This window comes from Daphnia pulex, chromosome 4, assembly GCF_021134715.1.
Source record: "Daphnia pulex isolate KAP4 chromosome 4, ASM2113471v1".
Taxonomy (NCBI): domain Eukaryota; kingdom Metazoa; phylum Arthropoda; class Branchiopoda; order Diplostraca; family Daphniidae; genus Daphnia; species Daphnia pulex.
The window spans coordinates 5,339,028-5,359,011 of NC_060020.1; the positions used below are offsets into that span (position 1 = coordinate 5,339,028).

General features: G+C 42.2%; 3 protein-coding genes across 8 annotated transcripts; 2 read left to right on the top strand and 1 right to left on the bottom strand.

The window, feature by feature from the left end:
* Positions 1 to 1,522: 1,522 nt before the first annotated feature.
* LOC124192093 (centrosomal and chromosomal factor-like) lies at positions 1,523 to 6,367 on the bottom strand. Of its 2 annotated transcripts, none has more exons than XM_046585252.1 (2): positions 4,728 to 6,367; positions 1,523 to 2,395 (listed from the first exon to the last, which is right to left on the bottom strand). In XM_046585252.1, the coding sequence occupies exons 1-2, from the start codon at positions 5,794 to 5,796 to the stop codon at positions 2,076 to 2,078; spliced, it is 1,389 nt and encodes a 462-aa protein (XP_046441208.1). In that variant the 5' UTR covers positions 5,797 to 6,367; the 3' UTR covers positions 1,523 to 2,075. The 2 variants fall into 2 exon arrangements, with proteins under 2 accessions (XP_046441208.1, XP_046441209.1); XM_046585253.1 differs by having other exon boundaries at positions 1,523 to 2,392; positions 4,728 to 6,358.
* A 2,032-nt stretch (positions 6,368 to 8,399) lies between these two features.
* LOC124192648 (hypoxia-inducible factor 1-alpha-like) lies at positions 8,400 to 14,566 on the top strand. 2 transcript variants are annotated; one of them, XM_046586057.1, is made up of 12 exons: positions 8,400 to 8,725; positions 9,560 to 9,747; positions 9,854 to 10,011; positions 10,128 to 10,307; positions 10,399 to 10,667; positions 10,740 to 10,846; positions 10,991 to 11,138; positions 11,213 to 11,427; positions 11,529 to 11,875; positions 11,955 to 12,193; positions 12,266 to 12,662; positions 13,044 to 14,566. In XM_046586057.1, the coding sequence occupies exons 1-12, from the start codon at positions 8,694 to 8,696 to the stop codon at positions 13,302 to 13,304; spliced, it is 2,541 nt and encodes an 846-aa protein (XP_046442013.1). In that variant the 5' UTR covers positions 8,400 to 8,693; the 3' UTR covers positions 13,305 to 14,566. The 2 variants fall into 2 exon arrangements, with proteins under 2 accessions (XP_046442013.1, XP_046442012.1); XM_046586056.1 differs by having other exon boundaries at positions 8,410 to 8,725; positions 12,266 to 12,785.
* A 2,249-nt stretch (positions 14,567 to 16,815) lies between these two features.
* Positions 16,816 to 19,957, top strand: LOC124192650 (activating transcription factor 3-like). Of its 4 annotated transcripts, none has more exons than XM_046586060.1 (6): positions 16,816 to 17,002; positions 17,400 to 18,382; positions 18,473 to 18,710; positions 18,828 to 18,910; positions 18,977 to 19,038; positions 19,117 to 19,957. In XM_046586060.1, exons 2-6 carry the CDS (start codon positions 17,852 to 17,854, stop codon positions 19,325 to 19,327), a joined length of 1,125 nt encoding a protein of 374 aa, XP_046442016.1. In that variant the 5' UTR covers positions 16,816 to 17,002; positions 17,400 to 17,851; the 3' UTR covers positions 19,328 to 19,957. The 4 variants fall into 4 exon arrangements, with proteins under 4 accessions (XP_046442016.1, XP_046442017.1, XP_046442015.1 ...); XM_046586061.1 differs by having other exon boundaries at positions 18,482 to 18,710; XM_046586059.1 differs by having other exon boundaries at positions 18,482 to 18,710; positions 18,828 to 19,038.
* Positions 19,958 to 19,984: the final 27 nt, after the last annotated feature.

A 19,984-nucleotide genomic window follows, 5' to 3' on the forward strand; every position in this document is an offset into this window, starting at 1 on the left:
CCCCCTCGAGCAACACAGACACGGCAATTTCAAAAAATAAAATAAATTATAATATTTTTTTTTTCTTAAAAAAAAAAAAAAGATTGGCAAAAGAAAAAAAGAATAAACTTTTTTTTTTTTACTGAAATTGATGATGGGTTCCCTCCCCCCGGCCTATATATTTTTACAATGGGACGGACGGACAAAAAAAAAACCGGTCCTTTCATTTTCCTTTTTACCTGTACACCAAATTTTGTTATTTTATTTTTTTGAAATGGAAAATGGAAAAAGGCCCATGAGAAAAAGAGGTAATTTTCGAGTGAATTGCAATTTCGGAAACCAATCAAGAAAGCGCAGGCCTAAAGGTAATTTTTCTTTTTTTAGGGTTCTATACAAACCGACCCGGCGATGCGCGGAGCGAAGGAGGAGATTTCATTCCGAGAAATGCCCTCACAAATATCGTCTCATTTTACCTGTTTCCATCCGTCCAGAATTCGGGGAAATCGAATGCCGCTTTTTGATGATGGATGTCTGGCGTCGATAGAGGAACACCTTGCGACGATATGGCCAACATATTTTTATCCGTTGCAATCAATTGGCGCCACAGAAATAAATTTCGTATTTTACGATAGACGCCCCCAAGTCCTCCTGCTGTGGGGGGGGGAAGGAAGCCTATAGAAAGACACGGTAAAAAGGAAAAAAAAAACATTGTTTGAACTTTTGCTTTATACACGTCAGCCACTCCCATTTGATCATGATTTTCCCGAGAATTTCATTTTATTTTATTTTATTTTTTTGTGAAGAAAAACCATAAAAGAAATAAAAACGGACCCGACAACAAAATGTCGTGTACACATTGTTTGCTTCGACGCAAAACTTTATTTTTTTTCTGAAAAGGAACTTTTTTTTCTTCTTTTCTTTTTTCCTCTTTTTATGATTTTTGTTTTCCAGCAGGAAAGAAGCGATTCAATTGTTTTACTTTTTCTCTCTCCCCCCCCCCCCCCACTATATACCAACCTCGCCCGTGTTAATTGAAGGGGGAAATGCGCAGTCGGGCATGAAACTTTTGTTTCTTCTTCTTCTCCCGAGTTGTAAGAGGCGTGAGAAACGTTCAAAAAATTACAAAAATCCTTGAAAAATAAAAACCAGAGAGAAATGCAATTTATTAATTCCGAAATGTTTGTTATTTGATTGACGTCATCTACAAGGTCCCCCCCCTCACTATTTTCATTTCTCCCTTTACGCTAATGATCTCTTTCTGTTTACCAACTGATTACACAAATCCATAAAAGAAAAATAATAATTTCGTTGGCCGGATTCTTATCGCGTCTTCTCAAATGTCCGTAAGGCGCCAGGCGATTTCAAATCACGACGGGAAAACACAAAACGTGCAGATGTCAATCACCGTCACTTTTTTTCATCCGTGTTGCGACTCGTACACCATTCTCTCTTTTTTTTTTCTTCTTTTTCAAATGTGAAAAAAAAAACAATTATTTTATCCAATCTCTCCAATCGAAAATGGCATTAAAAATGTCGTGAAATGTTTTATCCCATTCAAGGTTTGTATTACAATCAATTCCCATTTTGAGGCGAAAAAACGTTCAAAACTATAAATTTTTACCACTTTTCCTTCTTCTTAATCTTCTTTTTTCTGGGGGAGGGGAGGGGGGCGAAATGGTTGTTTTTATTTTACAGGTGAATTTGAGAGAAAAGATAATTGACAAAGAAATAAAGATGGGGGGAGGGGATTAAACAAGGCCAACGACGTATCACAGCACCTTTCTCCACACAAACACACAAAAGGAAGTGAATCAAACAATAATAAGAAAAAAATAAACCCTAATTAGAAAGAAATAGAGAAAAACAACAGCAGCAGCAGCAGCAGCCCCGATCTTCCAAAACAACAAAAATGGTTGTGTGGGGGGGAGAGACAAGAAAACCCGTTTTAATAGAGACGACAAAAATCTGTGTGTGTGTTACTTTTTTTCCCCCCATTTTGTGTGTGACTATATTTATTAATTATTATTATTTTTTTGTTGTGTTTCAATTGATATTTATATAGAAGAGGGACGATAAAAATGAGACTTTCGAGATCATCAAATATGAAAGGCCATCAGTGAAGACGAAGACGACGGGTGGTTGTTGTTGTTGTTGTAGTGGGGTGTTTGTTGGAGGATAAGTTGATCCAGTGAAACGGATGAATCATTCCATCGCGTCCAACTCTCTTGCTGCTGTTGCTGTTGGAAAACAACAGATGACGGAGCCGGGCAACCGTGTCTGGCGGCCATCATGGATGTTTGCGTAGTAGTGTAAGGAGCCCATCGCTGGACTGGAAACTGATTCGATCGAGACGGGCAACAATGACATCCCGACGACTGTTCCGTCGTCATTGAAACTCTGGCACGGGCAGCTTCTGCTAATTCAAAAGAAATAAAAAGATAATTATAACTTTTCTTTTGTAATACATTATTTTCGTAATAACTAATCCCCCCCCCCCCCCGAAAAATTCCCTTTTACATCACATGACCCACATCCCGTTTTTCAAGTGAAAACGAGTCCTCGTCGGTTGGTTGTTGTGAAATTATCGTTCGACGGGAAAAGGTTGCGGTACCCACCAACCAACGTAATCAAGTAAAAAATCAAAAGAAAAAAAAAAGGCGGTCAAGATGATGATGAGGGATGTTATATATCCCCCCTCTGGTCCACAACAGGAAATGGTTGAAAGCCACCGTGTCCCAAAAGAAAAAGAATTTTGGTTGATGACGAATTCTGCGGTTATTTTAATTCCTTGTGTTGTTACTCTAACTACCCCCCTCTTGTACATAAAAATAAATGTATTTTTCCTTCTCTTTTTCTTTCGGGAGAGAAGCCTCAGGACCGCAATCAACTTAATAATTCTACGTTAAAGAAGAAGAAGAAGAAGAAAAAAGCCTCCCGGTGATTTCTCAGAAAACGATCACGAATTTTCAGTTATTTTTCTTTCGAGGGGAAAAAGGGAACCTGATGGCGCGTGAAATGAAATCAAGGTCAGTTCACTTGTTTTCAACTTCCTTTACGTCACGCCGGCGTTCCACGGTCCCAAGGTAATGAGAAAGCGAATGCAACAACAACAACAACAACACGATCTCATCATTAGCGACGCCTACCTCGACGTCTTGAGCGCAGAAATTACTTTTCTCTACCAATGACGCGAAACAAAAAGACTAGTTTCCCAATTATTTCAGCCAAGTTGCGCACTGCTGGCTTCCTGTCCATCAACTTGTTGTTTAGAACAGAAAATTATTCCAGAAAACAATAAACAAGAAAAGCTTTTTCGTTGTTTTTGAGTGAAACTTAATCAGGCTTAGTTCCTGCTTTCAAAGAAGATTCAGACATTCAATCTAGGTTGGATTTTTGGAAGGGAAAGGAGAAATCAGTCAAACGGAATCATTTTTTGGCTGGGAGATGTTAATCACCTTCAATGTGTTTCACAGAAGCGCAGTGTCTCCCCCCTTCATATCAAGTGACGAGTGTGGAGGGGGGATAGTAGAGCCCAAATTTTCTTTTTCGTTGAAGACTTGACCACACGCAGGAAATCGATCCTCGACCAGAAAAAAAAGGGAGGAAATCTCCAATAGACGACGACCCTCCCTCGTATTCAATTTTCAAAAAATGAAAGAGCTTCCCTTATCTCAAGATGGTCGGATAAGAGTTGGAGCCCTTAAAAATAAAAGATAAAAAACCATCAAGTGACCTCTCCCTCTTTCAAATAAATACAAGACAGGAAATGCCTGTTTTGTGTGGAATATGGACCGACTGCGTTAATGAATTTGGGAGAGAAGAAAAAAAAATTGATTGTAGCAATCAGTTTTTGTGGAACAATGGGAAACTTGTTTCCCAGATGACATTCGAATGACGATAGCCATTTACAGATGACCCATCCGAATTTGGGCAAAAATTCCAATTTAAGACACGACACACACACAAATCGAATCAGAAAGTTGAATCTCTCTCGAAGACGAAAGAAAGAAAAGGAGTTCATTAAAAAGAAATTCTCTTTTATTTTTTTAATGAATCTTAAAATGAACTTTTTTCTTTTTCTAAGTTAAAATGAAAATCCGGTCGACATTTCCGTGACGAAATGCCGTTCGTCGATCCTATTATGCGATAGAGAGAAACTTTTTTCTTTCTTTCTTTCTTTTCAATTCCGGACAAAGTCGGATGCAATCGTCACAGACTTTGCTGCTGCTACTGCTGCTCTACGGTTATTAATAAAATGGTAAATAAATGGGACCGACGTCTGTCGCACAGTCCATTTCTTTTGATGAATACTGACGGGCACAGCACAGCGGGTGGAATAATTGAATAAACGGGGTGGAGGGAGGGTGGGGTGGGGGAGAATTTTTCCTAAAAGAGAGAGATGCGTGTCACGGTGCGCAGTATATAACGGCGGGGTGTGTGTCACATGGCCGTGACGTGTCTCGTAACGAGGCGCGGAGAATAATAATGAAGCCGATCCTGTATGCAACGTCACGAACATCCTCCCCTTCTTGCATTTAAAATTAAACCTTAGACTTATACCCCATCGCTTGCGGATATATATAATAATCAAATCGAATTCGTGCATACAACAACCTTTCTTTCCTTTCACAAGACATGCTTTATCCATCCCCCCCCCCTCTCATCCGGACGATTGTGTCATCCATTTGTGAACAACATTTTCCCACTCGGAATAAATTAAAAAAAAAAAATGATGTTTATTTATTTACCTGCTGGACGAGGATGTTGAGGAAGAGCTGTTGGTTTCACATGTTGTTGGTTGAATTTCAACTGTTGTTGCTGACGGATCAGAGACCATTGCGGCTCTGCGATGGACGTCCAATTGTTGTTGGCCGGATGAACAGCCGTACGATAAGAGGTGATGGGACTAGATGCCGACGGATGCTGTTCAGAATCCGTTCCACGGCCGCTGTCTTCCGAGCTGGATGAGCTGACGGGTGCAATGTTCATCACAAAGTATCCGCAATCCGGCCGGAATTGAAATTGTTGTTGACTCGATTGTTGTTGCTGCTGCTGCTGCAGCAAAACCTGGTGGTGGTGGTGAGCTGTTCTGACTGCGGGATTCCATTGCTCCTGCTGCTGCTGTTGTTGTTGCCTTTGTCTCGTTGGTGGTGACTGGCTCACTACGGCCGGAAGAGTCGGTGGGGGAGGAGGTCGACGTGCAATCAAAAGCAAAGGCTTGGCGCCGGGCGGAGGCCGAGTCACGCGGGGTAAATCGTATTCGATGGAGCAGTCAACCGTCAATGGCTGAGAATAATCTTTTAAAGGATCCAGGGACAAAGGCCTTGATGATGACGAAGAAGAAACCGATGGATATTGCTGCTGCTGCTGGATCATTCTTCCGGGATGACACGAGGCGTAGAGACTCTGCTGAAGTTGAGCGATCCGCTGAGACACTTTACCGCTAGAGGCGGCCGGAATCGCTTCCGTCAAAGCATCTTCCAACTTCTTCCGTCTAGAAGCACGTTGGCTACAACTAGCGACGGCCTGTTGTTGAGGCATTATAAACTGCTGATGATGTTGTTGTTGTTGTTGACTACTGCCGTATACCGTTGCTGTAAACTGGTCCACTGGCTGATGACAAGGAAGTTGTTGGTACTGATGGCTACTGCTGTTGTTCAGTTCCATAAACGAAAATGAATTCGGGTGATGTAGAGGAGCTGATGGCCGGCTGAAATGATGGTGAGGATAAACGACGGGCAACGAGGAAGATCCAGCCACTCCACCGCCGGTCGCCATCAAATTCAAACTTGGCACCGCACAACAAATCGCGCTCATTTTTTCAAATCAAAATCACAAAACACACAATCAAAAAAAAATAATAGAGAAAAGTTAATTATCCAAAATACACTAGAGTCATGTGGCTCGACAACTAAATAAGAGATGAAATATTATGTGTTTGAAAAATTATTATTTCAGAGACCAACCAGATGGTGACGGCATGGAAGCTCGTCATCTACTGACACGGTTTCTCGATCCTTTTCCAGCAGCTTGGAGTCGAGTCCATGGTGGCGCCGCGTAGCGGCTCAAAATGGCAACACTGGTTCTTTTCTCTTTCGATCCGCGTGCAAGTTTTGATGTGTGTTCCAAGAGAGTATGACCTTCACATGTTTAAGTTATTTTTTTTTATTTTTTTCAAAAATGGAGGGGGTAGAGTTAGAATTCCGAATGGGCTGGAATCACGGGACACACATTCTTAATTCATCTTGTAATCATTTTCTCTCTTTCTCTCTCACGAGACGACGAGAAACAAACAACAAAATGGGGAATTTTTCTATCTGGAATTGACAAAGCAAACATATCTCCCGAAACTTTTCTCCAATAATAAACGTGTCTGTCTTAACATTCGAGCTGTGTTGTCACAGACCTGGAAGTTTTGTCTGATTTCTTTTGGATTTCCAAACTTATTTTTTATCTCTTTGACCTTTTTCTCATTCTGATAGAAATTAAATTTGTCCTTTTTTAGAAAAAATTTCGCAAGTGTCACGGGAGAGTGGAACGAGTCCACGTGAAATTGGATTGTCGCCCGGCTCTAGAGCCCGACGAACCGAAAACACAAAATATCCATCGGTCGGATGTTAGTGTCGTGCAGTCAGCTCATCGTGCAAAGGCCTATGTCAAAGGGGATTATCACATCCCACTCCCACCCCCAAAAATATTCAAACTAATGTCTATTAGATTGGGGGATATCTCGAATGGGGACTGGGTTCAATTCAAAGGGAATCAAAGATGACGAAAAAGCGCCCTCTGGCCATCACTGATGAGCTGTCTAGACTTTAATTCATTTCCAATTTGTGAGCTTTAATCGTACCCTGTCCACGTTGATTTCTCTCACACGAATTTATTATTTTTCTCTCTTCCATTTTCGAAATCGGATTTGGAATCAATTGAAGTGTTGTGTGTGCGTAAATGAGATTACGACACGTCTTGCTTGAAAGGGGCCGCTTTTTGTTTGCAACCCCACACTATTTCCGTGTACATTTACCTGTGCGTGTTTCGGCGATGGCGTCAGCTCTTGTTTGCGTCTTATATGAACGACAAAGAGGAGGGGGCACTATACCAAAAACCCCCGTGAAAATATTGAAAAAAAAATTATAATTACCAGACTCAACCGCCGTTCGATGTAGATGCACACATTGTGAACACGTGGCGCTTCACCATCACCACCACCTACCGGATGATTATGGAAAATGTCATTTTTTTTTTTAATTCAGCGAATATTGTAATGATTTCTCGTGGTTACGATTACGAATGATTGTTGGTTGGAAAGCACTTAAGATTCCCTCGACATCTGAAAAAGTTGAAAAATGTGTTTTCGAGGAATATTGAAAATAGTGATTTACGACGTCTAAAACACTCCATGACGCCGTCGGTTTTCTTTCCTTTTTAATTTCTTCTTTCTGGTCACCGTAGATAAAAAAAAAGGGAAACCAAAAGAGGATTGAATGTCTGGATCTAATATTTCTTATACAAATGTAAGATAAGATATCTTTTATACGATTTTGGGTTCTTCCTTCACAAGAACATGTGAAATAATATTCGCCGAAGTGCCGGTCGGTTGCAAATCCCTCTGGGACATTTTGAAAACCTTATAAGAAAAACATTCGAGATTTTATTTTGAGAACCATTTTATCCTGTTTGATCCTGGCGCTTATTGAAAAGTTCTGTCTGACTGTCTATTGTCTATTTTTTTGTTTTTTTCTTTCTTTTTACCCCGGCGAAATTGTTGACCCATTGTTCAGCAGGATCTATTCCCCCCCCCCCCCCCACGCTTCATATTTTGTCTTGTCTGATTTTGGGTTGAGTTCAAAATTTTTCCTGGCCCTGCTCCCGAAATCCCATGAGCATTTCTTAAAAAAAAAAAATGTCTCCTAACCCACCCGTAAAATGTTTGTCGGAGAGGCAGAGAAAATATTTGTAAAGGAAAACTATTTCGTCGCTCACATGTCCGTCGGTCCCGACGCAACCTGTTTTTCGTTTTTTTTTTCGTTTCCCTGATTTGCATTTTGTTCATTCTTTTGTTTGTTTGCTTTATTTTTTTACATTTTAGTTTTTATTTTATTTGTTTTGTTTCTGGGCTTTTTAAGTGAGTCCCTTACTTGGAGCCTTACACTATTCCGAGTCTCAACTTGTTTTTCGGCATTTTTTATTGCCATTTATTGAAGCTCCCGTTTTGGCAGTGGGTGGATGACCACCCGAAAGTGGTGTGCTGTCGAAAACGTGAGTGGCGTGACTGAATTTGTCTGGGTAAACATGTATTTGCGGTCAGAGGACTACGGGAGATTGTCTGCAAAAATGTATCTGAACGCCACCTAGCGACAGAATTTTAACGTAAACGCAATCTCGACTACTAGATGGCGTCGCTAGCCAACTAGTAACCATATGCGAGTGGCCTGAACGACAGAACGACCCAGACTCATTCCCGAGTTAGAAGGCCCCACTTTCTCGATTGTGGGGGCCGTTGTTGGTTCGAGACCCCCCTTAATTAGTTTTCAATTCGCCACCATCCGAGTGTCATCTCGTGTTAACAGTGTATTGACGTCTCTCGTTAGACGTCGTTTGTTCAGTGAGTAAGAAAAGGAAATCTAAGAAAGTATTTTGGCGCCCAATCGGCCGAGTTCTGCTCGGGCTTTGGAAAAAGAAAACAAATCAACGAAAATCCCTTCGTTTCCAACATGGCGACTCGCGCTCCAAAGGAAAAGAGGCGGTAAGCAGATACCATTTTCCTCTGATATCAACATTCTCTATTTCAAACTCGACTGTGACATCTTGCACTTCCTCATTTGATTAAACTCATCTTTCGAGCCTTGACAATTTTGCCAACGTTTTTCGGGCGAGAGATAGTCAAATGCGACGTTAAAAATGAGAACGCAGTCTGTGACGTGGGATTTTTATCCCGAACGAACGGCAACCCGTTTGCCCAATGGAAAGAGAGATTATATTGTGGGGGCTCAGATATGAGATACTTGACTGACCAGTTTGGCACGGGTGGCGTATAGATGCAAATGGTTAGAGGTCATCATTTCTTGATGACCTTGGAGGCACTTGTAATCCATCAGAAAATTAAAAAGAAAAAAAAAATTTGGGTTGTTATTTTAAAAAATGTTGTTTTCCTCAACTCGTGAAAATAAGTTTGTGCCGACTCACGATCACGTGATCTCCCCACCTTTTCTTGACTGGCGTCTACATTTGATATACTCCTCGTGAATTGGCAATGATCCATTTTTATTTATTCCGAGCGTCAATCCTGTTGGTGGGAATTCTTTTTTTTTTCTTGTTTTTTCTCTCTCCTTCGACTGTTTTTCGTTTGGGTACGCGACCTCGGTCTTGACTCTACAACCAGCGAGTTCTTTTCGTTATCATTCGTTGGGTTTAGATCGTCATTATACAACGTATCTACTTGTTTGTGCTGAAAAATCTGTCGATAAGACCGATTTCCTATGCTGTGTTTAGTTGACTTGTGAAATAACGTGATCATGACTGGAGAAATGAGTTTCGAATCTTTTTTTACTACAACGTCGAATCGATCTTCTTCTAATAGGAACTCTGAGAAGCGCAAGGAGAAATCCCGTGAAGCTGCACGCTGTCGTAGGAGTAAAGAATCGGAGATCTTTACCGATATGGCCAATCTACTCCCCGTACCCAGTAGTCTCAGCTCTCAATTGGACAAGGCTTCTATCATGAGGCTGACTATTGCTTTTCTCAAAGCACAGTCTCTCCTTGGCAACAGTAAGTTCTTTCCGGTCTGTTTAAGGTTTCGAGTTCACAAGAGCCACGCTCTTTTCAATATTGCATCTTTGATTGCTCCCATCTTATTCTGTCCTTAATTCGACAGGTGTCCAAGAACTGTGCAGTCTGTGGAATGAAGACAAATGCTCGATGGCTGATGCTTGTTGGCCCCAAGCACTGGGGGGCATGTTATTGGCTCTATCGTCCGAAGGGGATATCATCTACCTGACTGAGAACGTAACCCAGCAACTGGGTCTTCCACAGGTAAAAATGGCAAAAAAGAGAATGTATACTGCTATAACCGTCCTCTAGATTCTATCTTTGATGAAATGTAGCGAAACTTTTTAATTTATTCTCTTTTCTTTTTGGCAACTCGACAGGTGGATCTGATTGGGCAAAGCATTTACGACTATTGCCATCCGTGCGATCATGATGAACTTCGCGAAGTGCTTTCGCTCCGTCCCGATGGTGAATTAGCGCGCTCCTTTTTCCTCCGCCTCAAGTCGACATTAACGGCTAAAGGACGGAGTAATAATAACCTGAAAGCCGCCTCTTACAAAGTATGGGCCTCTTCCAGAAGAAAAGATTAAAAGAAAAAAAAAAATTGTTTGCATTTTTGATTCTCATTCACGTGTCTTGGTCTTTTGCCAGGTTATGAACTGTTCGGGGCGCATTGTTCTGGCGACGGCGTCAAGTGTTCGAAACAGCTTTTCTCAAGAAGGAGCTTTCAATGAAGATGATGACCTAGCAACTGAAGATGATTTGGAAGTGGAAAAGGCCATCAAGTCTCCTACTAGCCATTTTTTGGTGGTGGTCGGCGATCCAATCCCGCACCCATCCAACATCGAAATGCCATTGGACAGCTACACTTTTCTCACCAAACATACTTTGGACATGAAGTACACTTACGTCGATGAAAAGTATATTTATAGATTTATTGCTTGATTTTGTTAGTGTTGGGATTTTTACATTTCTTTCTCGTTTCGTTCAAGGATCTACGAATTTTTGGGTTACATGCCGGAGGATTTAGAAGGCCATTCAGCGTACCAATTACATCATGCGCAGGATAATGAATCCATTCTCAAAAGTTACAAAACGAGTAAGTGGAATAACATGTGTGGCTTCATTACTGCCTTATTGCACAATTTGTAGCTGCTTGGCACATTTGTATCTTACTGTACGGGGTCATTGTGTTCTAACTCGGGGTCATTTGTGTCTTTCTTTCTTTTTTATTGGGTCATAGTGTTCACGAAAGGACAGATTCAAACTCCGCCGTATCGATTTTTGGCAAGACATGGAGGTTATGCTTGGGTGCAGACTCAAGCAACTCTTGTTTACGGTAATCGAGATTCCAGACCGCAAGCAGTGGTGTGCGTGCATACTTGTTTGAGGTATAAAAAGAGCGACAAAAGGTCATTTGGTACTCAGCTTCAGTTTTGTTTGATTCCACACTTCCGTTCAATAGTGAAATTGAGGATGGGGATCAAATCCTCTTCGTCAGTCAAGCTGAAGCATCAGCCACTGGTCTGGTTCAACGCCCATTGGTTGCGGCTCCTGCGCCATCACGAAAGATGCCCAACGAATGGCTGCCGCAAAATATGACATCAAAGCTATTTGTACCTAAAACGGCTGAAATGGACGAAGGTTTCCTCATCTTCGACAAACTCAAAGGCACCACTAGTATGTTTTTTGTTTGTTCCTTTTGATAACCCCGCCCCATCAGTTGTTTTGGTTTATTTATTTTTTAACGATACCATTTGTTTTTTGTTTGTATTCTAAAGTTTTGAAAGAGGAGCCTGAGGATTTGACACATTTGGCCCCCGTTGCTGGGGACAGTTGCATCCCATTAGACATGCCGTCAATCGCTTTTCCTAGTGACCTTTTCGACGTTGAGCAACTGACGCCCGAGTTTTTCGATTGTCTGCCGCTGACGGGATTTGATATTCCTTTGCTGATTGAACCCGAGGAATTAATCGAGGCCGATGACAATGGTGCAATTGAGCCAGCGGACTTTTCCGCTCCTCCAGTGTCAATCAAAAAAGAAGATCCATTCATTTTCTTCGATGGTCAATCGGGCACTCCCCTGGTGAATAGTTCAAGCAACTTGTCGTCTCCTATGCCATCAATCGTAAGTATTTTTTATTTTATTTTTTTAATTCAGCTTGTTAAAAGGATTAGCTAATCCAAGGTTGTTTTTATTACAACAGTCATCGGTCAAGGGGGATTACGACGAAGAATTCCCGATAGAATCTTCGCCTATTCCGTCGTTTATGGATGAGACATTTATGGGCGGATGTTCAGTGCAGAATTTGATATCTCCGATCGAAGATGAAGAAGAGCTGGATCGAAGAGCTCCTTACATTTCCATGAGTGGGAGCGACGATTTGCCCTTGTTTGATCCATCAGAGTTGTTTAGTGGCTTGGATTTGGAGTGTTTACCGATGCAGTAAGCAGAGACAATAGCCAGATTCCAATTGTGTCATAATCATTATCTGTTCCTATTTTTGTGTCTGTACAGGAAATGTGATTTGGATTTTGGCGAAACCGATCAATCTGTTCTCGTCAAGCTATTACAACAAAGTGGTGGTCTGCCAAAGATGGCTGGCCCTCCGCCAACTACATTTGACTCTCTGCCACTTTTATTGAAAGGCACTACAAATATGGCGCCTACATCCGTGTATCATCAAGCTCAGAAGCGCTCTAGTATGGGCCCTGCCGACGATTCGAATCCAAAGCGAATGAAAGCCCCGACTTTGAAGATGCCAAATAGTGGACCTCTGGCTACCCGAGTAACCCCATTGAAACCGTCAAGGGGCGCCACGTCGAGCCTAATGGATTTGTTAACGGAGAGGCCTACGGGCCATTCGCAGCAGCACTTGAGCAATCAAACGTCCAGCGTTCTCCAAAACTTACTGGTCAGTGGTCATGACTTACAAACCGGTCACGATCTGCAGAAGAGGCACTTTTCCTGCAAAGCTGTCACCTCTTCTTGCTTTGTTTCTCTTCTTCCTTCTTCTCCTCGGCTTTCATTGGAAAAGGTATTTTTTTCACCTCTTTCTCTCTCTTCGTCTGTCGTTTGCTTTCGTTTTCACTAGGTAGGGGAACCCGTTTCTTTAACCAACCCTTAAAAAAAACAGATTTCGCTTTATTTATTTGTTTGCAGCTGTTTTCTTATCTACCGCTTTACGCTGAAACGGGAAATGTTGTCTTGCGATTAACAATTTTTTGTTTGTTATTTGTTTTTTATGCACGATTGAATGTTTTTCACTTAAGTTCCATTTTTTTGTGTTGCACAGGGCCAGCCATTGCTGAAGAAGCAAATGATGATGCAGCGGGAACACGATTACGGTGGTGGACTCGATTCGTCAAGTGACACGGGGAGTGACTCGGACACGAAAGTCCGTCATCCGAGAGCGTTCAGCTGTTTGAACACTTTCCCTTTTGATATGGATGTGTCGCCGTGTTCATCGGTTTCGCTCGACATTGACTCTAGCGATTTCTTTGACACGTTAAATTTGTCCGCCGAATTCGTTGCTACGGACGGTGCAACCGAGTGATTTACATACCAAAATCTCTCCACTCGTTAAAAGCACGATTCAAATGATCGTTTCGATGGGGAGTTTTTTTTTTTTTTTCAATCGTTTTTGGTCGCTACCAACCTGCTCAATCTTGGGGGAAATCATTTTCAGGCATAAGAACGACTGTTCGCATCTAGCAAAACGGTAGTCGAAGGAGAGCCGCCTTTGCATTATACAAGCTGGAGATTCTCCGTAGGTCTAAATGGCGTGTAATCTGTTATCTTTTTCTTTTTTGGTTTATAATTCCTTTCATCCTCTTTTTTTTCCCTCTTTTGTAGCTCGCTTATTAAGTTCTTGCCGGTGTCTTTTTTTTTCTTAAAAATCAATTTTAATCGGTAAATTTGTCAAGCAGAAATTCAATTCAAATAGCGCACTTTTGATTTGGTTCACACACCACCACATCTAAGAGAATGAAGAAAAGAAAAACAAACCTGGTTCATTGTTTGATCATCTTGATATATATGTTGGATGACTGCAATGCTTATATGCTTATTTCCCCGTTCGTCCCTCTGCCCGTCTTTCGATGTCTCCCCTCTAATTGGGTTGATGTTAACACCATTTAGATGTCTTCGTTTCTTGTTTAAATTTTTCTCTCCTACGCAGACAAACATAACCTTAATATTTCTTTTTCTTTACTGGGTTATATAATCAAGAATCGACAGACCGATCCCCCCAATGACTTGCGACAGGTAAAAAGAAAAAAATAGCAGACGCCTTTAATACATTACATGCTTATTATCCACACATATATAAATACCGACTTTCCAGCCACATCCACTCTTTAAGGTTTAGCTTTTTTTTTTTAATTATTATTATTACTATTTTAGATCCGTACCTCAAATACTTATAATCGTAGCCTATAGATGGGGCTCATGGTATATTTTCTTTTTTTTTTTCGATTATAATTTTTTTTTGCCAGTTTATCAACCGAGTTTTCTTTATTAATATTTTCACTCGTCTCTTATTGTCACGTCATTTTCCTTCTAGATTCTGTTGCATTTTCCGTTTCTCACGACCCATATTCAGAAAAGACCACATATATGTTTGTAAAGTAGGAGAGAGAAAAAAATATCTATCAGAGAGGAGAAGTGACTGTTTCCCCGTTTAGTGTTGACTTTGTCACCCTCCAAAAAAAAACTGTTGCCCTTGTAGATTTGATGAAGAAAAGAAAAAGTTGTTAACGAAAGGCAGAGACTAGTAAAAAGCATAAATAAATATACTCGGTGACTGCAAAAGAATAATTTCGCTATTTGGTCGTAATTCAAGAGTCTTCTTTCAGCTTTTTTCCAACTGTAGGGTCGTCTTTCCGTGTGTAACGGACCTTTGGACGCCGCCCTCGGAAGCGCACAGGTCGCCCAGTCTCAACTCGCCAGAGTCCCGCCGCTGCATGTGGGAGTCTCTCTGCACCATCTGCTCAATTAAATAGCCAATTCATGTGTGTTGGTGGTGGTTGCTGTGTATGTAAATATGCGTGCGTGTGTGTGGCTGGTATAATACGACACTCTCCATCCGTGCGCACAATACCGAGGGAAAGAAGAGGCACTTCTCTGGTTTCAGAGATCCGCGGATTCGAGTCCGATGCGAGTGCGGATCATAAACACCCACACATTCACGTAAGATAACCATCCTAGAGAGTAGAGAGAGAGAGAGAGGTTCTAAAAAGAGTAGAGAAAGGAAACCCTGCTAACCTCCCTTTTAGAGCCTGTGGCGTGATTCTGGCTTCTTTATCTTTTTCTTTTCTTGCGTTTTCACAAGAAAAAACGGCCAGACCAAAACATTTTTTTTTTTCGTTCGGGAAGACGCCCATCAGACGTGAAATCTATTCAAGTTTTCTTCCACTTGTTCCTGTATATGCGCTTGTTCGATGATTTGTCGCCTTGATCTCGCATCTCTATTCAAAGCATTTTCGTTATGGAAGTTGAGAGAGAGACACACCAAATGGGAAATCCAACAGGTTGCTGCTGCGATTGACGCCGCCCCTTTTCGATTCCTAATTTTTCTCCTGCTGGTTAAATCTCTCTTGATGTGCTGTCGTAACGATTGATAATTTATTTTCTTTCAATTCATCCGGGACACCCAAAAAAAAAGCTGGGGTTACAACTTTTTAGTTTTGTTTGTTGTGTGTGTGTCTATTGTTTTCTTCTTTCTACAGGGCGTGTTTCTTTCTCTCTTTACATTTCGAGTGGGCGTCTGCCTGGTTTTGACCCCATTTTTATGTCTTCGCCAGTTTAGGGTTTTTTCTTAAATTTTAAATACCCCCCCTTTTTTTCATTTCTTTTTCTTCTTTCTTTCCTATCCATATTTTTTTCACTTGGATTCGTATGTTATCTTGCTCGGAAATTCAAATTGGATATTTAATGAATGGGCGATTCGTATTGAAAATACAGGTTCCTCTTTCTTCGCTCGCAAGTTCGTCAAGTCCCAGCTTTCCCAATGTTCAACAATCAACAAAACACACCCAAAGAGAAGAGCGACTACTTATCTTTGATCCGATAAAATGTAATTATTTTCTGGGAGGAGGGAAGAAGCTATACACAGGCATTTGAGACTCGTATATAACTATATATGTAGGAAAAACGACGTGACTTGGACCTTGAACGTGTACAATCCCGATCACTGACAACGGGATTGTGGTGTAACGAGAGATGTCCATTTTTTTCGGAGCGCGTTTTAACATCCCGGCACCGATTTTTCTCATTTCCCTTCTTCTTCTTCTTCTTTGGAATCTTTTGATCTAAATAATCCACCCGATGAAATAAAACAAAAAAACGAAAATGAAAAAAAAAAAAAAATGGAGTTGATGGATGAGAGAGTTGCTAAGAGAGAAAAGTCTCGACACAAGACCATTTCCAGCACTTGAGAGAACCGGAGACTTGGGACTTGGCTGCTGGATGCTTCTCCGTTTACAAACGAGTGATAGCGAGCCGAATTTCCCGAGATTTACACACACCCTATCGTACCGAGATATCGCTGCAGATATTGATGTGAAGTGAAACAACTGTTTTATCGTCGACTCTCTCGGGTGAGTTATATATGAAGATGTGGTGCACTACAGTAGTAGTGCTGTATTTAGTGCCTTGTCGATGAAGGCCGTGCTAAACATGTTGAATTGAACAGATTCACGACAAGTGTTATTATTATTCACGGGCGGGAATAATAAGGGAAAACGTGAAAAAAAAATGGGAAAGAAAGCCCTAACATTTGGCATTTGACACGGGCTTCTCACACGAATGGCTGTGCATGTGTGTGTGTGTGTGTGTTGATGGGGCGGTGGGGGGAAATGGGGTTCTCTGTGTACGCTCGGAACTGTACGGGACGTATGTTGGCGGGGAGGTGGTGGGCGAGCTCACAAGTCCCGCGGGCAGCCAATAGGCAAAGTGGAAAAGCCCAAAACTGACGTCCTGGTTGGCGTGCGCCGACCAATCGGCTGCTCGGCTGATGACATCAGTGACTATTTCGAGCGCCAGTATATAACCGGCGCTGGGATCGCTGTCCTTCGCTCAGTGATCGGCCAACCGTCGCCCTGGAGAGACACAACACCAAAGTGCGAGCGTCCGTTCGTCGTGCGTGTGGCGAGAAGAACGTGTGCGTTTTTGTTGTTTGTGTATGTGTTGCGCGCGCGCCCCGTGGATTATCTCAAGCACAAGGTTTTCTCCCCGTGACATGTCCGTCAGACGGTAAGTTCCATTTTATCCCACATCACTCTCTCTCTTTCTTCTAGATGTTGTTGCGTATTATTCCAAGTAAAAGGCGAAAGTATCCAGTAACCCCCAAGACAAAAGAAAGAAAAAAAAAAAACGCACAGAAATTAGAAAGGAAATGGACTAATGGTTTAGGAAATGTTGGCACTATCAATAGTTCTCCATTTCCGTTGGCAAATGTGTCGCCGGCTCGTTTTCCTTTTTGTGGGGAGGTTAAAAAAAAAAAAGAAACAAAAGCGCCCAAAAAGTCAATAGAGCGGACGGAATAATAATAGACACGATTGTAATAACATGTTTCCCTAACGTTTTTAATAAATATGTCGTTAGTTATTAAAAAAATGGAAAATTGATCGAATTTTGAAACGATCGACAGGTGGTGGAGCGCCAGGTTGAGACGAATAATGCCACATTGACATCCGGACGCCGCGATTTCTCTCGCACACTACACACATGAATATAAGACGCGTAATCACCTCAACTTGTTGTTGTGTTTAGACCAGCCTGTTTCTCTTGTTCGACCCGGCATCGCTTATTTATTTATAATTCATTTCGACCGTGGTCGACGGTGACATGTGATCCTTACGACACCGTACGTACCGCGTAGAATAGTCATTAGAGAAAAAAAGTGTTTAGATTAGTGCTGGATCATTCCAGATCCGCGTGGAACCAAACATTTAGACGGTCGAGCGGTTTGAACAGGAAAGCGCAAACGAAAACTGCCAAAGGAAAAGAAAACGATTCGAGTTACGTTTAGTGTCTGGATAACAACGACGCCAATGTGTTGGCTGGAATTCTCACGCAGGTGAATCCCATCGCGATATATATATGTATCTCAACGTCAATTTGGCATCCAATGCTTCCGGCGGAGGTGGCGGAAACGACTCGTCCGCAACAGCTGCCGGCTCCTGCACCACTCCGCGCACTCCGGAGATTCTCAATTTGCTGGCCGGAGCTCCGTTTGACAATGTCGCATCTTACGGGGGCGGAGGACGGTACGGATCTGCTACCAACATCGGCAACGCTTCCGGCTCTTCGTCGTTCAGTTACTTCCAGTCGTCCTCTTCGACTCCACTGGGAAGCGCAGGAGTCTCAGCGGGACTTCCAGCTTCGACCCCGGGCGATGGCCCTTCATCACCGGGCGAACACGCCTCTTCATCTTTTTCTTCCTTTTCTTCGTTATGTTCCTCGCCGGCCACTCCGTCTACTCCGCCGGCCGGTGGCCCGCCATCCATCCAAAACACTCGAACGTATTTGATCAAGGAGGGACTCAAACTGACGATCCAGAGCAAGCGTTTGGCTTCCGGCCGAGGGTCGCTCGAGTCGGATCAGCACGGCCACATGCCACTCAAAGATGAGGTATTTCTGAATTTTCCGAGTTTTCGTTTACTTTTTTGCGCGTCGAACAGCAGCTGGTAACTTTCTCGTTAATCTCCGTGTTTCGTGCGGATGGGACAGCTGACAACAGAAGATGAAGAACGTCGTCGGAGAAGGCGTGAGCGGAACAAAGTAGCCGCTACCAAATGTCGAAACCGCAAAAAAGAGCGAACTGGCATTTTGATGCAGGAATCGGACGCGCTCGAGGATCAAAACGTTAACTTTCGTTCAGAAATCCAAAGGCTGGAGGCGGAAAAGCGCCGTTTGATGGATGTGCTGGCCATGCACTCGCCCACTTGTTTAAAAACAGGTGAGTTTGACCCAGTCTAAACTTTTTCTTTTGCCGTCGTCTATCGTACGTGGTTCTTATTTGGTTTTTCAACTGTTTTTTTTTTTTTCTGTCTTGTTGTTGCTCATTTCAATTTAGCCGCCGGAAATCACCGTCCAACTCCAACCAGTTGTTCTTCCGACTTCATACAACACGATCCCGGCACTGGTACCGCTTCACAGGTAGGAACTCGAGGTGGTGAATCAGTTGTCTCGTTCGATCATCAGGTTGTTGTTCCTTCGGATCAGGCTTACGTCATGTCGGGCGGCCTATCCTCTTCCAATTATGGACCGATGTACGACTGTAACAGGTACACAAAGAATGCCTCCTGATTTGATTGTGAAAACCAGTTGAAATAATCTACCGAAATTTAATTTGGAATGCTCAGATCCAGTTCTGAATCTGCCGCCATGGCCGGCAATCATCATCATCACCATTCGTCAACTTATGACGTCACTTCCGAAACGTCTGCCGGTAATTACAACAACAACAGCGGCGAAGGCCCTCCGTCGTACGTCAACAGTCAAGTAAATTTGATCCAGCAGCGGGGCTCTTACGGCGGCGGAGATAATAACCTCTCTGGGCAGAATTACCGGTAAATAACATCATATAAGACAGGCGCAAACCACCTATAAATTTACTACCAAGTGCCATCCTTTTTTGTATACTATTATCTACTGCCTCTTTTCTGTATGTTTCTCCTTTTTCGGTGTCAAACGACAACAAATCGGGACCAACTAAATGATTTCATGACGTACATGTATTTATCCGTTTCAAATTGTTTGTTCTCCTTCTCATCGCCCTGCGCAAAGACTAAAAGGTAGAGCTTCGGAAAAAAATAAGAAAAGAATTGTTGTTTAAATGTCAAATCGTAGTCATGGCCGCCTTCTTATCTTCTTTGTGTTAAAGAAAATGCAAGAAGTCAACGGAAAAAAAAAACTACATTCATTCTCCTATACTACGCCTGTGCCTTATCCGAGAATTCACATATCCTTGTGTGCATTTCTTGCGGCTGTTTTTTTTTTTTAAATAATGACGTTGTTAACCATTTTAAACTATGGCTTCATGGTCGTGCCCAGTGTAACCTTTTAAAAAGGTATTTCCCTTCGTTTTTTTTTCTTTCTCCTGTTGTTGCCTTGGGAATGTTAAATATGTCCTCCTCTCTGAAATTATCTGCTACCACGGCCATACTTTCCCCCTATGTGCAATAATAAAATTGCTTGAGTTTTCTTCTCTCGCCTGATTAGTTGCTATAA

Excerpts from the sequence above, each read along its gene's own strand:
- LOC124192093 (XM_046585252.1), bottom strand. The coding sequence starts at position 5,796 with ATGAGCGCGATTTGTTGTGCGGTGCCAAGTTTGAATTTGATGGCGACC. Across the intron at positions 2,396-4,727 it reads TCAACATCCTCGTCCAGCAG|CAGAAGCTGCCCGTGCCAGA; the intron begins GTAAATAAATAA and ends CTTTTGAATTAG.
- LOC124192650 (XM_046586058.1), top strand. The coding sequence starts at position 17,852 with ATGTATCTCAACGTCAATTTGGCATCCAATGCTTCCGGCGGAGGTGGC. Across the intron at positions 18,383-18,472 it reads ACATGCCACTCAAAGATGAG|ATGGGACAGCTGACAACAGA; the intron begins GTATTTCTGAAT and ends TGTTTCGTGCGG. Across the intron at positions 19,039-19,116 it reads CCGATGTACGACTGTAACAG|ATCCAGTTCTGAATCTGCCG; the intron begins GTACACAAAGAA and ends TGGAATGCTCAG.
- LOC124192648 (XM_046586056.1), top strand. The coding sequence starts at position 8,694 with ATGGCGACTCGCGCTCCAAAGGAAAAGAGGCG. Across the intron at positions 9,748-9,853 it reads ACAGTCTCTCCTTGGCAACA|GTGTCCAAGAACTGTGCAGT; the intron begins GTAAGTTCTTTC and ends TTAATTCGACAG. Across the intron at positions 10,668-10,739 it reads TACACTTACGTCGATGAAAA|GATCTACGAATTTTTGGGTT; the intron begins GTATATTTATAG and ends GTTTCGTTCAAG.